The 18,228-nt window shown below is 41.3% G+C and overlaps 1 protein-coding gene across 1 annotated transcript; it reads right to left on the bottom strand.

Moving 5' to 3' along the window:
- Positions 1-976: 976 nt before the first annotated feature.
- On the bottom strand, positions 977-3,246 carry LOC123648561 (heat shock cognate 71 kDa protein). Its single transcript, XM_045566426.1, has one exon. It carries the CDS (start codon positions 3,172-3,174, stop codon positions 1,222-1,224), a length of 1,953 nt encoding a protein of 650 aa, XP_045422382.1. The 5' UTR covers positions 3,175-3,246; the 3' UTR covers positions 977-1,221.
- Positions 3,247-18,228: the final 14,982 nt, after the last annotated feature.

Raw genomic sequence — 18,228 nt, 5'->3', positions numbered from 1 at the left:
ACCCTGGAAAGATCCCTTTGTCCATTATTCTTCTTGGCCCCTGGATCTTCCCTTTAGGAAGTTCTTCCATATCTATCATCTTCCAAGGCCACATCTGCAATAGGCATCAAGGACTGTGGCCTCCTGGAAAGCCGTACAGCCCACATTGAGCTAATGCAAGCCTGGGGACTAAGGTTGTCTTAAAGCTCCAACAGTAACAGATTTTTAAATCTGAGCTCATTGGGGTTTTTTTGGCAACACAGTTCCCCCAGAACTTTGGTAGGCTTCTGATTGTTTTATGTCACAAAGTTTTGGGTTGCTACATAGTCTTAGTAAACTGGAACACTATCAGAGACTTAATGTAATGTAATCTGATGACTCACACATCCCTGTGTCCCAGAGTCCATCACTCAAAACTTAGAGTAATTCCACTATTGTATCTGTCAAAGAATTTGCAAGGGCATTCATTACCAATGGCAACATTTATTAAAATCCGTTTCCCTCATATTATACTGTGTTTTAAACTTCCTTCCTTACCATCCCCTCACTACCAATATTTTCTTAGTTTTCCCAACTTGTATGACCTTGCTTCCCCCCTTCTTCCTATTTAATTTTTTTTTCTCTCATTCATGCACACACAACACAAATTCCCTCATCCCAGTGTCTCGGGTTTTCTCATCAGTCAGCCCAGTCTATAGAATAAGGCCCAGACAGGTGGCAGTAGTGGAGAGATGAAGCAAGAAACACCCAATTTTGATATTGAAGATAGAGAGAAGGACAAGAAGCGAGCAATACTCTTGCAGAAATACTTTTTATCCTCACTCCATTTGTATGTTTATTATCTTTCTTTGCTGACTCTTTTTCCTAAAGGAAACACAATCAGATTTACTCAACACAGTGCTCAAGCTACTGCCCCGTAAGTTTTTCTTTTACTCTCATCTCCTCAAGAGGAGACATACAAGGGCTGTCTGGAAAGTATCCAGCCATGTAACCATTCTTTTTTTTTTTTTTTTTTTAAATACAGCTTTATTTAAGACATTGCATTTCCACTCACAATACAGTGTTTATAAAGTGCAATGTTATTTCCTTCCCCTGTGCACATGTTCCATTATTCAAGTATTGAGAATGCCCAGTAATTTACTATAGCAGCTCAACTTTAAATCTGCCACATAATTTGCTACAAATTTAGATCCTTCAATGTTTTACTGTGTGGAACAATGCTACATCTATACTTGAGTTGGCTTAATCGACCTCTTCAATGGTGGGGCCTGAGGAAGCACCACCGGAAGGAGGAGCTCCACCACCTGGGAAGCCACCAGGCATTCCTCCTGGCATTCCCCCTGGCATGCCTCCTGCACTCTGGTACAGCTTGGTAATGATAGGGTTGCAGACTTTCTCCAGCTCCTTCTGCTGATGTTCAAATTCTTCCTTCTCTGCAGTCTGGTTCTTATCAAGCCAGTTGATAATTTCATTACACTTGTCAAGAATTTTCTGTTTGTCCTCATCACTGATCTTGCCTTGAAGTTTCTCATCTTCAACAGTTGCTTTCATGTTGAATGCATAGGATTCAAGTGAATTCTTTGATGACACTTTGTCCCTCTGCTTCTCATCTTCAGCTTTGTACTTCTCGGCTTCCTGGACCATACGTTCAATATCTTCCTTGCTCAAACGACCCTTGTCATTAGTGATGGTAATCTTATTTTCCTTTCCTGTGCTCTTATCCACAGCAGAGACATTAAGAATGCCATTGGCATCAATATCAAAAGTGACTTCAATCTGAGGAACACCCCGGGGGGCAGGAGGTATGCCTGTGAGTTCAAACTTGCCAAGCAAGTTGTTATCCTTTGTCATGGCACGTTCACCTTCGTAAACCTGAATGAGCACACCAGGCTGGTTGTCCGAGTAGGTCGTGAAGGTCTGTGTCTGCTTTGTAGGAATAGTAGTATTGCGTTTAATGAGTACAGTCATAACTCCACCAGCAGTTTCAATACCAAGAGAAAGAGGAGTGACATCCAAGAGTAGCAAATCTTGAACATTCTCAGATTTGTCTCCAGACAGGATGGCCGCCTGGACAGCTGCACCATAAGCAACAGCCTCATCAGGGTTGATACTCTTATTCAGTTCCTTTCCATTGAAGAAGTCTTGCAGAAGCTTTTGAATCTTGGGGATGCGAGTAGAACCACCAACCAGGACGATATCATGAATCTGTGACTTGTCTAGTTTGGCATCTCGAAGGGCTTTCTCTACAGGGTCCAGGGTGCCACGGAACAGATCAGCATTCAGTTCTTCAAATCGGGCACGGGTAATGGAGGTATAGAAGTCGATTCCTTCATAAAGCGAATCAATCTCAATACTGGCCTGGGTGCTGGAAGATAGAGTACGCTTAGCACGTTCACAAGCAGTACGGAGGCGTCGGACAGCTCTCTTATTCTCACTGATGTCCTTCTTATGCTTGCGCTTGAACTCGGCAATAAAATGGTTGACCATTCGGTTGTCAAAGTCTTCTCCACCTAAGTGTGTATCTCCAGCTGTAGATTTGACCTCGAAGATTCCATCCTCAATAGTGAGGATTGACACATCAAAAGTGCCACCTCCCAGGTCAAAAATCAGCACATTCCTTTCAGCTCCAACCTTTTTGTCTAAGCCATAAGCAATAGCAGCAGCAGTTGGTTCATTTATAATCCTAAGAACATTGAGACCAGCAATGGTTCCAGCATCTTTGGTAGCCTGACGCTGAGAATCATTAAAGTAAGCTGGCACTGTGACCACAGCATTGGTAACAGTCTTCCCAAGATAGGCTTCTGCAATTTCCTTCATCTTTGTCAGAACCATAGATGACACCTCCTCGGGATAGAAGCTTTTTGTCTCTCCCTTGTATTCTACTTGGACCTTGGGCCTGCCTGCATCATTCACCACGATGAAGGGCCAATGCTTCATATCAGACTGGACAACAGCATCATCAAATCTGCGTCCAATCAGACGTTTGGCATCAAAAACCGTGTTGGTGGGATTCATTGCAACTTGATTCTTCGCAGCATCACCGATCAATCGTTCGGTATCGGTAAAGGCAACATAGCTAGGAGTGGTTCGGTTTCCCTGATCATTGGCAATTATCTCTACCTTTCCATGCTGGAAGACACCCACACAAGAGTAGGTGGTGCCAAGATCAATACCAACTGCAGGTCCCTTAGACATGGTTGCTCACTTGCTGGACCCGCCCGGCTTGCGAGACCGCGAACACAACCCAGGAGCAGCCGCCGCGTTCAATGAGCCATGTAACCATTCTTGTTATATTAACAATGCCTGGATACTTTCCCGACATCCTTTGTATACTTAGTGTCTCCCTTTATTATACCCCATTTACTTCTCAACCCATTGCAATCTGGTTTCTACCCTCCCACGTCTATTGAAATGCCTCTAAGCTCACTAAATGGCTAGTAAATTGCTGCATTCAGTGATCTTTTTGGAATATATAATACATTGATATTGCCTCCTGGAAACTTTTCTCTTGGCTTCCAGAACCCCATGCATGCTTTTCTTTCTTCCGCTGGTACCACAGCTGAAAGAGTGACCTAGCTGTTGATTAGATTTCCAATGATAATTTTTTCCTCTCATTTTTCATTATATTCTCCTTCCTTCAAGGAAATCGGGAAAATCACCAGTAGGTAGGTAAGAGGGTAATTAAGTGGCATCTCCTGATGCCACACTCAAAAGGGTCCCTATTACAGACCAGAAATCCATAAGATCCCCCAGAATCCCCAACATTTTCCTGTTTCAGGTTGAGTTTTCTATTGACCCAACACTGTCTACAGAATAACTGCAGTTTTATTTCTCCAGTTTATTTGTGAATCTTAATTTGGTCTGTAGGACACAAATTATCAGTTTTTAAAATTTCTTATGGTTCACGTACAAAGAGGATTTCTTCTTTGAACAAATACTCAGAGTTCCTGTATAAATAGACATATCAACATCTTTCTTAAACACCTTTCCCCAAAGCCCCTCCTCCTGCTGTTTGCCATCCTTAACTATTAATATATCACTAAGAGAGCCAAATTTAGGGAAGTATCCTATTGCCATCGATACATTATTGGAAAGTCAACTACGGCCTGAAAAATGGTAGAGTCATTCTCTATGATTTATATGTTGTGGAATTTGGGCTTAAAAACTCAAATATTTTAGCAATATCTTATGCATACCACATTTAATTCACACCATTACCCAAACATCTTTTCAAAAACATGCTGATTTTTCTAATATTTTTCTCTTGAAAACCCCCTTTACATTCATATATCATTAAGAAGTCTACAGAGATAAGACTTTTTGAAATTAGAAGGGCACCACAGGCCCTGTGATTATGATTATATGAGAAATTTTTCTTACTTTTTAGGAAAGAGATATATCAATTCCTGTCTCAAGTTGCAATTTGATATATGAAGGAAATAGAGAACTGAAGACATACGTGGTCTCTCCAGAAAATATGTAGCCATGTAATAGGAAAAACAGAGACATTTACTGAAGACAATACAAAAGAAACATTGTACATAGGACAATGATGCCTGAGTCACCTTCAAAATAGGCACCTTGGGACCTCACACAGTTCTCCCAGCATCTCTTAACCCAACCCGTACATGTTCAACATTTTCAGATGTTCTGCTTGTTGCAGGCCTTCCAGAACATGAATCGCTTTCAACAGATTCTCAACCATCTTTCAAGAGTTTGTGCCACACTTTTATTTGCACTGCATTCATTGCATCATCCCTGAAAGCCTTCTGAATCATCTGAATAGTTTCCGCGGAGGAATGTTCAAGCTTAACACAAAATTTGATGCAGATTCCATGCTCTACTCACTCAGTCATTTTGAATGCAACAGCCACACAGTACACGTGCTCACTCAACGGCGTCTAGCGCCCCACTGACTGGTACAGCGAAGCATCATTATTCACGCATGTGCATTCCAGTCCACTCTCCTTGGTTGCCAGGTTACATCGATGTTGCTCTTACTGTTCTTGTTATATTAAAACAATGGCTGGATACTTTCCAGACAGACCTTGTATTTTTAATAAAATTTGAGGGTTAAGTTGTAAAGAACAGTGTCCACTGTTACTAGTTTAATCAGGATGAGATTTATTACAATCTATTCAATGGCTTCAGAATTATTGGGATGGCTGAAGAAAGACCCCCTTGGATAAGTTTTCAGGGACAATTCTCAAAGCCACACTATAGAATCAGGCTACTGCACTCTCTTCTACTATCAGAAAGCCAGTTCCAGAACAGCATTGCCACTGCCACAGCCAGAACTCTTTAAAATCACGAGGCGGCCACACTAGGACTACATGCATGAGCAAAATGATGTCTCATGGTTCACCTCTCAAAACCCACAAAGCTTGTGACTGGGCCCCGGATCATGATCCTTCCAAACTGTGCTTGCAGCAAAAACAGAAGCAGCAGAAGTGCAGCTTCCTCTCATTGCCTCCTCCCAAGTCTTGCATGAGTGCCTCTGATTGGCACCTAAATCACACCCTTAGCAGCAGGGGAATTTGAGGGAGGTCGGTTTTAGCTTTCCCCTCATCCTCTTATCCATCCCAATAGGATAAGACAGAAACGAATTCCTAAAAGTGAGTGGTTGTAGTTGGATATCGAATGATTTTTATATTGGTCAAATAGTGAAGTTTCAGAAGAAACACTAATCTACACTATGAAGACTGAGGAAACACTAAAGTGCTAGTTTAAAAAACCCAATGATAGAGATTACTTTACAAAAATTATCTCATTATTATCAATAAAGTATGAAGCACTGTGGAATGGCGGTTTCTTGCTGGGTCTCAGATTATATATTCCATAGAAAACGAAACAGTGCTGAAGGTAAGCTAGGAGCTGATGGAGTTCTTACTGGAGCCAGGGAAAGAAAGGCAATGAATATCACACGGGGCTGATGCCAAGTTATTTTTTCATGATGAAATTATAGGGGTTATATTTATAATCGAGTAAAATATAACTCTCCACCTCTCAGTAATGAGTGAGAAATTACTGTGGAAGCAAGTTGGTGAATTGTGAATATAAACACAGCTGCCTGGATGGAGTGCAGGTGTGCATTTTAGTGATGCTAATGACCTGCATCACCTCTCCCTGCTGAGCAGGCAGGGAGATTCCCTCTTTGAATGAAGCAAAACAGAAAGAAAGCCATGCCTCCAAGTTTGCTACGAAGGCAATCATAAAAGTACAACGTTTTATATAGCTCCTTAACACCAAGTAAATTGGATTCAAGCCTGTCATTTATTGAGCTTTCTGCAGTCCACATCGAATAAGATGCTTTATGTTGTTTTACTCATTATATCATCACAAAAACCCTGGAGGGCCAGTATTCTTTACCATTGAAACCATTTTACACATGAAAAATCTCAGGTTCAGAAAGGATAAATAATTTACACAACGTCACAGAGATAGTAAGATACTGAGAGATTTCAAACCCAAATGTGTCTGAATCCGTGGTGGAAATGTGTTGTTTTTATCTCGTGGTGAAAACTCCTTTGGGGAACAGTCCTTTCCCCACCCCCAGTTCACGTGGTTTGGTGGGGTTGACTGTCGCTCTCAGGGTTGGTATGGGACCCAGAGTCCTTCAGGTCATTGTGTCTTCATGGTCACAGTGGTCAGAGTGTCATGTGACACAACCACAGCCCACCAGAAAAAAACACACCGCTTTTTATGGAGAAAATTAAAGATGGGTTTTTCTGTCCTTTCTGCTGCACTGGAATTTTGAAGGCATAAGCCTATAATGGCTGGCAACCTTTTGCTACTAAAAGCAGAGATGAGAGATGGAGAGAGACTAGTCTTAATTATATCTTTTATAATTAAAAATCCAGATGTCCTTATACCCAGAGAACTCATGGACTTTTCAGGTATATAAGGAAATTAATTCCTTTACTTCCTAAAGTCTAGTTAACACAGACCCCAAAGCCACTGTGCTTTCTATTGGATCACACTGGTTTAAATATCAGAGAAGAAACAACCTCCAAAAGGAAATAAAATTAAGATTTAATATGATAATTATATACATAGTTTGTTTATGATATATTCTCTAGCTTATCTGTAACAGTGATAACTAAAATCATTTTAAAGGGTTATGAGTGAAAAAAAAAACATTTGAATGATTTTGCCACTAGTTAAATTGGTTGTGCATGTTGTAAAATCATATTGGGAATTTCTCCAGTCAATTATACATTAATAACAGCCTCTCTCTTACCATTTTATTCTGTTTGCCTCCTTCATCCAATAATAAATGACATGAATTAAGAAGATTTTTAAAACTAAGAAACTAATTACTCCATAAATATAAAACATATTTCTTTAAGATTATTATTATTTTTAAGCCAGTCAAATTTAGCAGTGGAGGGCTGTATATGAACTTTAGTGACACTAATGTTAATAAGTTCTGATAACCCATTATCATCAGACTAGCCAAGATTATTTCTAAGAGTCAAATTTATTGGCAATTGTAATATTCTTCCACAGAGCATGGCTCAAAAACATAGACTATACTAAGGCTAGGCAAGATGCAGTGGGCTTATAAGTGGGGAAGAGAGGGTCCAGGGTGCTAGCTCTTCCTACTCATTAAATTATGAGTGAAGTACATATATCAGACACCCAGGCTAGGCTCGAGTAGACAGTTTTTTAAAAGTCTCAAATTTCAGTAGGCTTTATTTGTGTTCAGCTTTATTTTTTGTTCATGCTACATGTCCAATGTGGGTTACGGAGACTCTGCTTCATAAAGCCACTTAGGGATGGAGGCTCCACCAACCTGCAGCTACACCATCTGGAAAACTTAGCTCTCTTATCTGCTGTGGCAGAGGAAGACAAAGAATGAAGAACTCACATCTATTGTTAAATACTTATGCTAGAAGTGACACACATTATTTCTGTACACAGCCTGAACCAAAAGTAGTCACATGGCCCCCAACCTTAACAATAAGGGAGGCTGGAAAATGATAGTAAATCACATGAACTATTTGGTGAATGATAACTATGCCTTCTATGTGATCCAAGAATGGAACAGATTTCACTAGACTGTAACTATATAAGTTTAGTTATATCTTTTATTTCTATCACTCTAGTTAGGCTTTTTAAAAAGGAAATTTCTATACCAATCAAATGGATAGCAGTAAATGTAGACGTTAAGATAGCCAATGACTCTAGAGTGTCATGCACTAGTGTAACATGCACTGGGGTGAACACACCTTAAGTTAAACTGATCAAGTAGCCAGAACTTCCTAAGCTGTAAAGGGCAAAGTGTGTGGATGCGTGTGCATGTTTGAGACCATGTTCGATAAGTACTCATCCTTAAGCTTAGGAGAATTTGGATGTGCCTGCTTGGTTTGTCTCATTTTAATGGATGTTGGAGAAAGATGGAATATTCAGAATTGAAGAGTGATTCAAGAATTCTATGACGTAATTTCACAGAGCTCTGGATGGCAAAACATTTTTCTCTGTAGGTAGTCTGAACTCTTAAATCTGCTCTAAATTATACTAATAGTTCTTAATGGGGACGATGACACCCCTTATGAAGTGTTTTGAAAATCTGAAAATTTTCAGTGATGTTTTCTGCAGAGATTTTTTTTTTCCTTTTTTGGCTGTTAAAATAATTGAGAGTCCCCAATGACACTTAGTATGTAGGAGTCCCGCATCTCTTAACATCCAAAAGTCACAGCTAGCATTCATGTTTACTGTAATCTGAGCCTATATAACCAAAATATGCTTTACAGATAAACAAAAAAATGGGAGAAAGTAGACTTTAATATTTATTAAATTTTCCAGTAATACAACTATTGTATAAATGAAGCAAAGGCTGCACTTTGTTTTGTGTAGAACCTTACCAAAAATTATTTTCTATTTCAGAAATTCATTCTGCCCTTGGCAACACTGCTCATAATATTCACATTCGATTTTCCACACACATGCAAATGCCTGGCAACATTACTATGTCTTCTGATGTAGTCGTGCTTATTTATTTACATATTTGAATATATATTATTTTACTATGAATTACTTTCCTTTTCTCTCTCTTTTTCTATTATGCTTAGGATATCTAATGTTTTTAAAATTATAGGGTAGTTAGTAATATCTATAAATTTGATTTTAGAATAATAAAGGAACACTAAAATATTTGCTATGAAAAGGAGGTGGATCTGATATGGTTGAGAAGCAAAGTATTAGGCAACATGTTAGCCATGATGTTTAAAGGCATGAAGTTTAGAGATAAATAGGTCTGAGCCCAAGGTTGGTTCTAATATTTAATACATAACTTCAGGCAAATCACTGAACTTCTGTAAACCTTAGTTTCTTCATCTCTAGAATGGGAGCACTACCTGTTACGTTAGTTATTTTGAGGGCTAAATGAGATAGTTAGATGTTTAGCTTGGTGTCTGGCCCTTGGCAAGCGATAGATAAATTGTGGCTATTATTTTCAAGTTTGTATTACTAATGATGCTTAAAACTTATAAAACATATAGAAGCCAGAGCCTCAGAATCTTAGAGATCTTACCTGGTGATAGCTGGCGTCTTTGTTCTCCATTTTCCTTGGTGCTGTGAGGGATCTATTTCCCCAAATTCTAGCTAAGCACTGCCAAGTAAGCTGTGGGAAGTGAGAGTTTTGGTGTATCTATATAGAACCCCAAGATTTCTTTGTCCATATCTTTCTACCTTCTTTTTCCTTTCAAAAAAAATGGTCACTTTATCTGATCACATGCTACTGAATAACAGTGCACTGTCCACGCACACTGGGGGCCGCCTTGGTGGATGTGGAAGGGGGGCTCTCTAGACACCTGTCGTCAAAATCTTGCTCTTTGCAAGCAGGCAGCTTTGCTATATAGGCTGGAAATGTGCTTCTCCTACTTGGCTTTAGGTCAGCATAACAGTAAAATATGCTTCATGAGATTAGCAGTCTATACTAAATTGTGCAATTTTCTTTAGAGTCCTCCTCTTCTTCCTAAGTTTAGTTTCATAGCATGGCTGCTAATTGCACAAAAAGAGACATTTCCAGCTCTTATCCTGGACCCCATGCAGACTTGAAACACACTACCTGGACCTAAAAAACTATATTATGCCACTCATGTATTGATGGGCACTTGACGGGGGGGCAAGGGCAATATATGTAACCTAAACTTTTGTACCCCCATAATATGCTGAAATTAAAAAAAACTACATGATGCTAAAGAAAATACACTAAAGCTGAAGTTTCTAAATTTCTACTCAATTTTAATGTTAGAAAGAGTTCAAGGTAATGTCAATGTCATTGTAATAAATAAAACTAATCTTTTGTCTTGATTTAATTTCCTTTTTTCCCCCAAAAAGTTGACCAGAACATTAAAGCGTTAAAAAATGGAAAGAGGGAGGAGGAAGGTGATTTCTGGAGACAATTTTGGAGTTCATTTTTCTTTCTACCCGAAAGCTATTCTGCTATAAACTCCCATAAGACTGAAGTTTAAAATTTTGTAAGATTCATGTCCTTGAACTCACATTAACCAATTTTAAGCAAATTGCTGCACTTTACAAGTAATACTATGATTCAGCCGTCTTTTCCCCAAATAATTAACAGTGAGTGATTTCCCCACCCTGAGAAGCAGGCAGTTATGGATTTCTCTGTAGCCTGAAAAGAACCTGGGGAGAGAAGGCCTAAGGCCTGTTCACTCTATATTCTGGGTCACGACTGTATCCCTTCTGAAGAAACGACATACTAATTCAACAAATTGAACTCCTACTGTGTAACAGGTGCTGGGGATACGATAGTGAAAAAGAAAACAGCAAAACAAATCTGCCTTGGTAGAGTTTATAGTTTAGTGGGAGAAGGCAGACAAAAACCAAAATATATAAAGTAAGTTTTATATTATATTAGAAGATGTTAAGTCTTAGCAGAAAAAGCAGGGAAGGGTGGGTGTTGGGGGTGCCTGAGGTTGGGCTGCAATGATCATGGGATAGACAGGGTGGTCCTCACTGGGTGGGGGACATTTGAGCAAAGACTTGAACGAGCTGAGGAAATGTACCAGGGAGACCTCGGGGGATGGTGTTCCGAGCAGAGGGAAGCTTTCATGGAAAGTCCTGTTTGAAGAACAGCATGGAGTTCTGTTGTGGCTAAGGAAGATGAACCAGAGAGCTGTGAAGGAGGCCAGATGGGTAATGGGAGCCAGGTCCTAGGGGGCTATGGACCATCTTAAGGACATTGGCCTTTACTTTGTGTGAGGTGGAGAGTCATTGTGGGGTTTACATTAGAGGAGTGACATGATCTAAACTAAATTTCAAAAGGATCGCTCTGAATTGACAATGGCCTGCGTGAGGATAGGGGTGGGACCAGGGCATTTCATGGGAGGATCCTGCAACAACTCTAGTGGGAGATGATGCGGGCTCGGACCAGCATGAAAACAGTGGAGGAGATGAGGAAGGGTTGGATTCTGGACATATTTTGACAGTGAAGCCAGCAAGATTTCACATAGTATGGAGATGAAGTGTGACAGAAAGAGAAGAGTCCAGGATGACTCCACAGTTGGAAGCCTGGAATTCTGAATCATCCAGACTTGTTGGGAAAATGAGTGGTCTCCAATGCACAGTTAAGTGTGCACTTTTCCCAGAATGTGTTTGGCTGCATAGGTACACGTCAAACATATTCCTTCCTCCCCAGAGGCTTCCAACTCCTCTTGAACAGTCTCTGAGCTAACAGGCCACCATCAGCACCAAGTGATGTTCCATGCCAGCCAGTATAGGGTGCAGCCTGTTTGAATTCCACAGGTTTCCCCACTGAGGCAGATATGGTTCACCCTCAGAAATCTTTGCTGCCGTTATGACTTCACTCTAAGGGGACATTTGAGTTCACACATTGTTCTGTAAAAAATGTAAATGAAGACATTCAGTTATTCTGTTAAAAATGTGAACAAGAGGACATTTTCTCTTGATCATTGTTGTGGGAAAAATTCACACAGCTCTTAACTCTTCCAGGATCTAGAAGGAATCCAGAAGCTGGCCTGCACTCTCTTGGAATGACAGAAATGGGAAGGACAGCCCTGTTGCTGGCTGTGTTAGGGTTAGGTTTCTTTACTGGCCTTGACCAAGGCCAAGTTCCTTGGTGCTATGTTATCACAAATAGTAGTCAAATCCTAAGAAAATCTCCTTGTTAGCAACAAGTGAAGAAAGCAAAAGATTACTGTCCTTAATAGTTATGTTTTGAAGTATTGCAGCTAATTTCCACAAATGCATGAGATGGGAGACTTCTCATTCATTTGAAGATAAATTTGGAGAGGGTCTCCTAAAAATTTCATGAATAAAGGCTCTATGAGGGCAGAGACTCTCTGTGTTGGTCACTCTCATGTCTCCTGCATCTTTCAGAATGCCTTGAACATAGTAGATACTCAATAAATATTTGCAAATAGATGAATGAAAAGGAAGAAGCTCCCAGTTTCCTCTTAAATTTGCTAATATACTCTGATAAAATATTATACAGTGATAAGGTAAAAGGAACTCTGCTAAGGGTTTCTGTGATATAAACACAAAAGAGAAGGGAGTCAATGTTTATTGAATACCTATGATGTTCTAGAGACCAAACTAAAAACCATTTTACCTGCTATTTCATTTAATCTTCCTCATAATTACACTGTAAGTTACATATTATTACTCCATTTTTACAAATGAAGAAACTGAAACTTGGAAAATTTCAGTCATTTGTTCAAGCCAGGTCTGTTTGTGTTCAAGTGCTGTGCACATTTCACTATACCCTGCCCTCATGGAGCTTGCAGACCAAAGGAGGAGAGGCATATAAAAGTGAGGAAAGCATGAGAGAGCTGGAGAAGAGACATGGGAAATTCTTGCAATACATTCTAGACTCTTGAGTCAAACAGCCTGAATTCAAATCCTTTCTCTGCCACTCATTGGCTGTACAGCCTTGGGGAAATTATTCGACCTTCCTGTGCCTTGATTTTCCCATTTGTAAAATGGGAATAATTTTAGTACCTATCTTGTGGTGGTGTTGTGAGAATTAAGTGAGTATACATACACGCACACAGTAAGTAACATGGATACGATGATGATGATGATGAAGTTCAAGGAAGAAATGGAATTGTAAGAATGAGTGGAGTTGGGATAGATAATTCAGGGGAAGCTCTCAAACACAGGGATCAGCATGACTGAGGGCATGGAAGCTGGAGACTATCAGAGGAGCAACAGCGATAGAGTTTGGCTGGAGTGTAGACTGGTGATTCCCCATGTGGTGCAAGCATAAGAGTTCTGGAAATGCTGTGTCAAACTATGGCCCAAGATGCAGATTCAGCCCTTCCCCCAGGAAAGCAGGGTGGGGGAACAGCACTCTCAATCCCAGTGAGGAGGCAGGCAGGAGATGAGGTGGACAGGCAGACTGAGGTCAGATCATATCTAAAATGCCAGGTTCAGGGGTTAGTTCTTATATTCTGCACACATTTTGTGCTACTGAAGAGTTCTGGTGGTGGGATGCTGTCATCAAAGATGTTCCTGCGTGCGAAATAAGGCAGAAAAATTCCAAAACAACATTATCAACTGCCCCCGTATTATACACTGTATAAGAAGCCATATTATTTAACCAAAATCCATTTTGCCTGTTGGGTAGCATCTCCCACTGAGAGCAGGGAAAAGAAAAGGGTGGACAAAAATAGATCATATGAGGCGAAGGTATGTAGTAATGACCAGAGCTGAGGACATGGTCATAGCACACGTGTTCATGAGGCTGGCCACCGGTCAGAGTTTCCAGAGAAAGCTGACAGTCACTCTTCCTACTATTTGTTTTTGGAGACAGAGTTTTGCTTTTTTGCCCTGGCTAGAGTGCCGTGGCATCAGCCTAGCTCACAGCAACCTCAAACTCCTGGGCTTAAGCAATCCTACTGCCTCAGCCTCCCGAGTAGCTGGGACTACAGGCATGCGCCACCATGCCCGGCTAATTTTTTCTATATATATTTTTAGTTGTCCAGATAATTTCTCTCTATTTTTAGTAGAGATGGGGTCTCGCTCTTGCTCAGGCTGGTCTCAAACTCCTAACCTCAAGCGATCCTCCCACCTCAGCCTCCAGGAGTGCTAGGATTACAGGCATAAGCCACCACGCCCAGCCTCTTCCTCTTCCTACTATTAAAAAGCAAAATGTTTAGTTTTCCCTAACCCCAAAGCATTACTGTCCTCTAAGGAGATCCAGTCATGATGAATTACTGAGAGGCTACAGATATCGAGGCAATGGCCCCGTCCTCAAGAATCCTGTTTCCTGGCTGGGGAAACAGATGAAATCTATGTTTAGAATAAGTGAGGGAAGCTTTTTCGCAATTGCATCATCAACACGCACAAGTGAGTATTGCACAAAGCCTCCAATGCCAGGGAGCCAGCAGATGCAGATAAAGCAGTCAAGATCAACGCCATTAGTCTTGGAAGCCATCCAGGGAGAGGTGAAATCTTGGTTCATTTGAATGGGAAAGTATGGAAATGGCTTCAGGCCCAGCTGGATCCAGGGGCTCAAATGCTATGGCCAGGACTCTGGTTTTCCCTCCATTCTCTGCTCTTCTCATCCTGCGCAGCTTTGTTTGTCAGCTAATGCTTTTTCTATGTTAGGGTAAGACGCCTACCAGCTTAGCAACATCAGTGGGGTGTTTTTCTGTCCCAGTGACAGTATACTGATCTCAAAAAGGACTCAGAGTTGCTCTGCTTCAGCCACATATCCATTCCTGGACCCGCCAGTTTGCCTGTGGGATGGGATGCACGATCAGACAAGTCTGGGTAACGAGCCCTCCTATAAGTACATAGATTTATTAGAAGAAGATTCTCTGAAAGAAAACATTGTTCAGAGAAAAACAATATACATCTAACATAGAGATCATTCTACAAACCTAAAACCATGAAGGGTATATAGAGCAGAAACATAATTATTCATCAAATCTTAGAATATAAGAAAAGAGAATAGGACATATTTGAGTAAAGTGTTTTGAGAAGATAAATACAAGTATTTCCAACAACAGTTAAAGGCTCTGGTTTTCAAACATTTCTATTTTTAGTAGCAAAATTTTTTATTGCTTAAAAGGTATCTTTTTATGTAGAGCCCTAAAACACGAAGCAGATAAAGTGCAACGACTGTGAAAGGAGCAGAGAGAGTGTGAGGCTGGACACCGGCCCACTTTGTCTCCTCCTGCGATACTGTATCAGCTACAAGTGGCTTCGGAGAAACCCTGGGGCTATTTAAAAACTTACTGCCTTATGGGAAACTTAAAGAATTTGTTGACGTAAAGGCCAGTGCAAACTGAAAATGTGAACGGTTTCAAGAAAGGTTTAGAAAACACACTGAGAGAGGGTGGGAGGTAGTAAGGGATGAAAAATCACCTACTGGGTACAATGTGCACTATTCAGGTGATGGTACACTAAAAGCCCAGACATCACCACTATACAATATATTCATGTAACAAAGCTCCACTGTACCCCCTAAATATATTGAAATGAAAAACACACTGGGCAAACCTACAGATCTATAATGGATTATAAGGAAAGTGGAGGAACTTTGCCGCTACATCCCTAACTTCTCGATATTTAGGTCATGCTCCCGAGGCTGTCTGACAAGGTGTCCCCCATGTCACTGTGAAAGCAAAACACTGGCTTCATGCTCCTCTGGTTTCTCTTATTCTAGGTAGAGGCTTTGGAGTTCTACAGGACTAGACTCAAGTTCCACCTCCAAAATTAACTAGTTGTCTGACATTGGGCAATTTGCTTACTTTTCTGGACTTGGTCCCTAATGTGTAAAATGAGATTCGTTTATCACAGGCTCATCAGGTAGGTAAAAAGTACTAACATAAACAAAGAAAGCAGGCACAGGATGGCATATTACACAGTGAGCACTCAGTAAGCCAAGAACTTCATTTTCTTAGTCACCAGTGTTACCAAGAAATCTAGGAACACTGTTAAACTGCTAGGTAAGGAACCTCTTTCTCTGGCACAGACTCCAGGACTGTGAGCCTTAATATTACCAAGAGCAACACAAACACTAACGTTAATTCTGATGCTGAAAGCAAGGCATACCATGTGCCAAGGCCCAGTCTATGTGCTTTATAAGTCTCATCTCATTTAATTTAATTACAATAACCCTATAAGGTAGGTCCTACTGTTTCCATTTTACAAATGAGGAGACAAACCCTTAGAGAGCTTAGTTGGCTTCCAACACACTCACAGCCAATGTGTGTTGATAACCCAGCCAGTAAGTTGCCAAAGCAAGAAATGTGCAGTTTGACGTAAGGAAGAATTTTCTAGCAGTGAGGGTTGCTTAGAAATAGGTCTGGCTACACCCCAGAGGTCCTTAAACATAAGCACCGTTATCCTTGGAGGTTTTGCTGCCTGCCTGGCTGGCGGAGCAATTGGATTCCATAATGCCTTGATTTGGCTGTAGGAAGAGTTGAGATGAAACAAGACATAGGCAGGGAGTCCCTGAGTTTGAGCCTTACCAGCTCCTCCTTCCTTCTTGCCCCTCCAGTGCTCAGCTTGTCAGAGCCAACAGCTCTCCAGAAAAGCCACTGAACCCACCTTTCAGCCCTACCTCCACCCTTGCCTCCAAATCCTCCTTTCCCCTTTGGTTTTTCTCTGGAGCCTGTGCATTTCATTCTCCCTGTTGGCCTGACCTCCTCTGACTGGCAGCTCCTTTAGACAGTCTGCCTGACTTTTGCTTTGCTTTCTCCCCAGGGATACCCTCTCAGCTCCACAGCCCACACCCCTGGGCAATGTGGTGTCCTGACCCAGCGCCTGACCCAGAGGCCCAGACCCAGTACCCCAACTGGCCCCCGCTTTTCACGGAGGTGTCAGACGGTGCTAGGGTTGCTCACCACTTGCTTCCATTTTCTGAGGTTTGAAGGGCTCATTACTTAATAGTCACGTTTTGCTGTTCTTTTACCCCTTCCCCACTCCCAAAGCCATAACATGTTTTGGGGGATGCTGCTTAAAACAAAGGCATTATTATTACTGAGGCTTACAATCACATGCACGGGCACACCCCCCCAAAAATCGAAGCAGAGGATTTTGAGGTCCCCTGAAACATCAGTTAGCAACAGAGGATACAAGCTAGCACTTACAGTTGCCTATTTATAAATTCCTGCTTCTGAAAATTCAATTATTATAGTAACAGCACATGAACACTCTTACTCATCCTGCCCAGCACGTATCATCTCTGTGTCAGCTCTTGGGATGAGCTGTCACGCTGATATGGTATACGAAATTTTGACTGAAGTGTAGCCCACGCTCCTATATTGTCTTTATATTCTTGATGGTTACGTTGTCTGTTTAAAACACACACACACACACACACACACACACACAAGTAATGGGTAGGTGATGCAGAAGAAACAGGTCTTTTTATTTTTATCATTTTTATCTATGCTTCTTAAAAAGATTCATAATTACCTTTCACTCAACTTGTATAACAACACATTACCTGCGACTCCCCCTTAGCTTTTCTGATGCGTAGCTGTCGTAGCTGTCGCTGCTTGGCCAGAGAGTCACAGAGGCCTCACCCTCCTCCGTGCTTTGTGCCCCAGGATATGTTCCCAGTGATTTTTAAAACATACGTAAAAGCTTTATTGAGATATAATTCACATACCATACAAGTCACCCACTGCAAGGGTACAATTTAGTGGTTGTTAGTATATTCACGGTGTTGCAGCCACCACAATCAACTGTGGAACATTTTAATCACCCCCCAAAGGAACCACATACCTATTAACAGTGACTCCCCCCCCCCTTCCTCCCTGCAGCGACCCCTTATGTGTCACAAGTGAGCAGCAGAGATTTTGGAAATGGTGTTGCACCTTCGATTAGATCTTCTTTCACATTTCAGTCTCAAAGTCTCACAACTGGGCTGGGGAGAGGCGCTTTCTCCCAGAGGGCTCAAGAGACCTTCTGCTAGAAGGACTCCAGCACCAATGACTAAGGGTGATGTTCCCATACCCACCACTAAGGGCCACAGCCAAGAAGCTGTCCACATGGGCCCAATTACTTGTAAATACAGTATTTAAAACTTTCTTTTTTTTCCAGGAACCATTTCTGCACTGGAAAAGAGATTTTTTTAAATATTCCTTATGCAAAATTATTTTCCCTTGGCCCTCTGCACCCCCACCCCACCCCGCCTTGGTCCCCCTTCCTCTCTAAGCACTCTCAAAACTCGGGGCCCTCTCCCGGCCCCAGCTGGCCAGGGTCCCCAACTTTTGTGCATCCCAGGCTCAGACGTAATTCCAC

Source organism: Lemur catta, chromosome 12 (genome assembly GCF_020740605.2).
Source record: "Lemur catta isolate mLemCat1 chromosome 12, mLemCat1.pri, whole genome shotgun sequence".
NCBI lineage: Eukaryota > Metazoa > Chordata > Mammalia > Primates > Lemuridae > Lemur > Lemur catta.
This window is presented reverse-complemented; position numbering and strand designations above follow the sequence as displayed.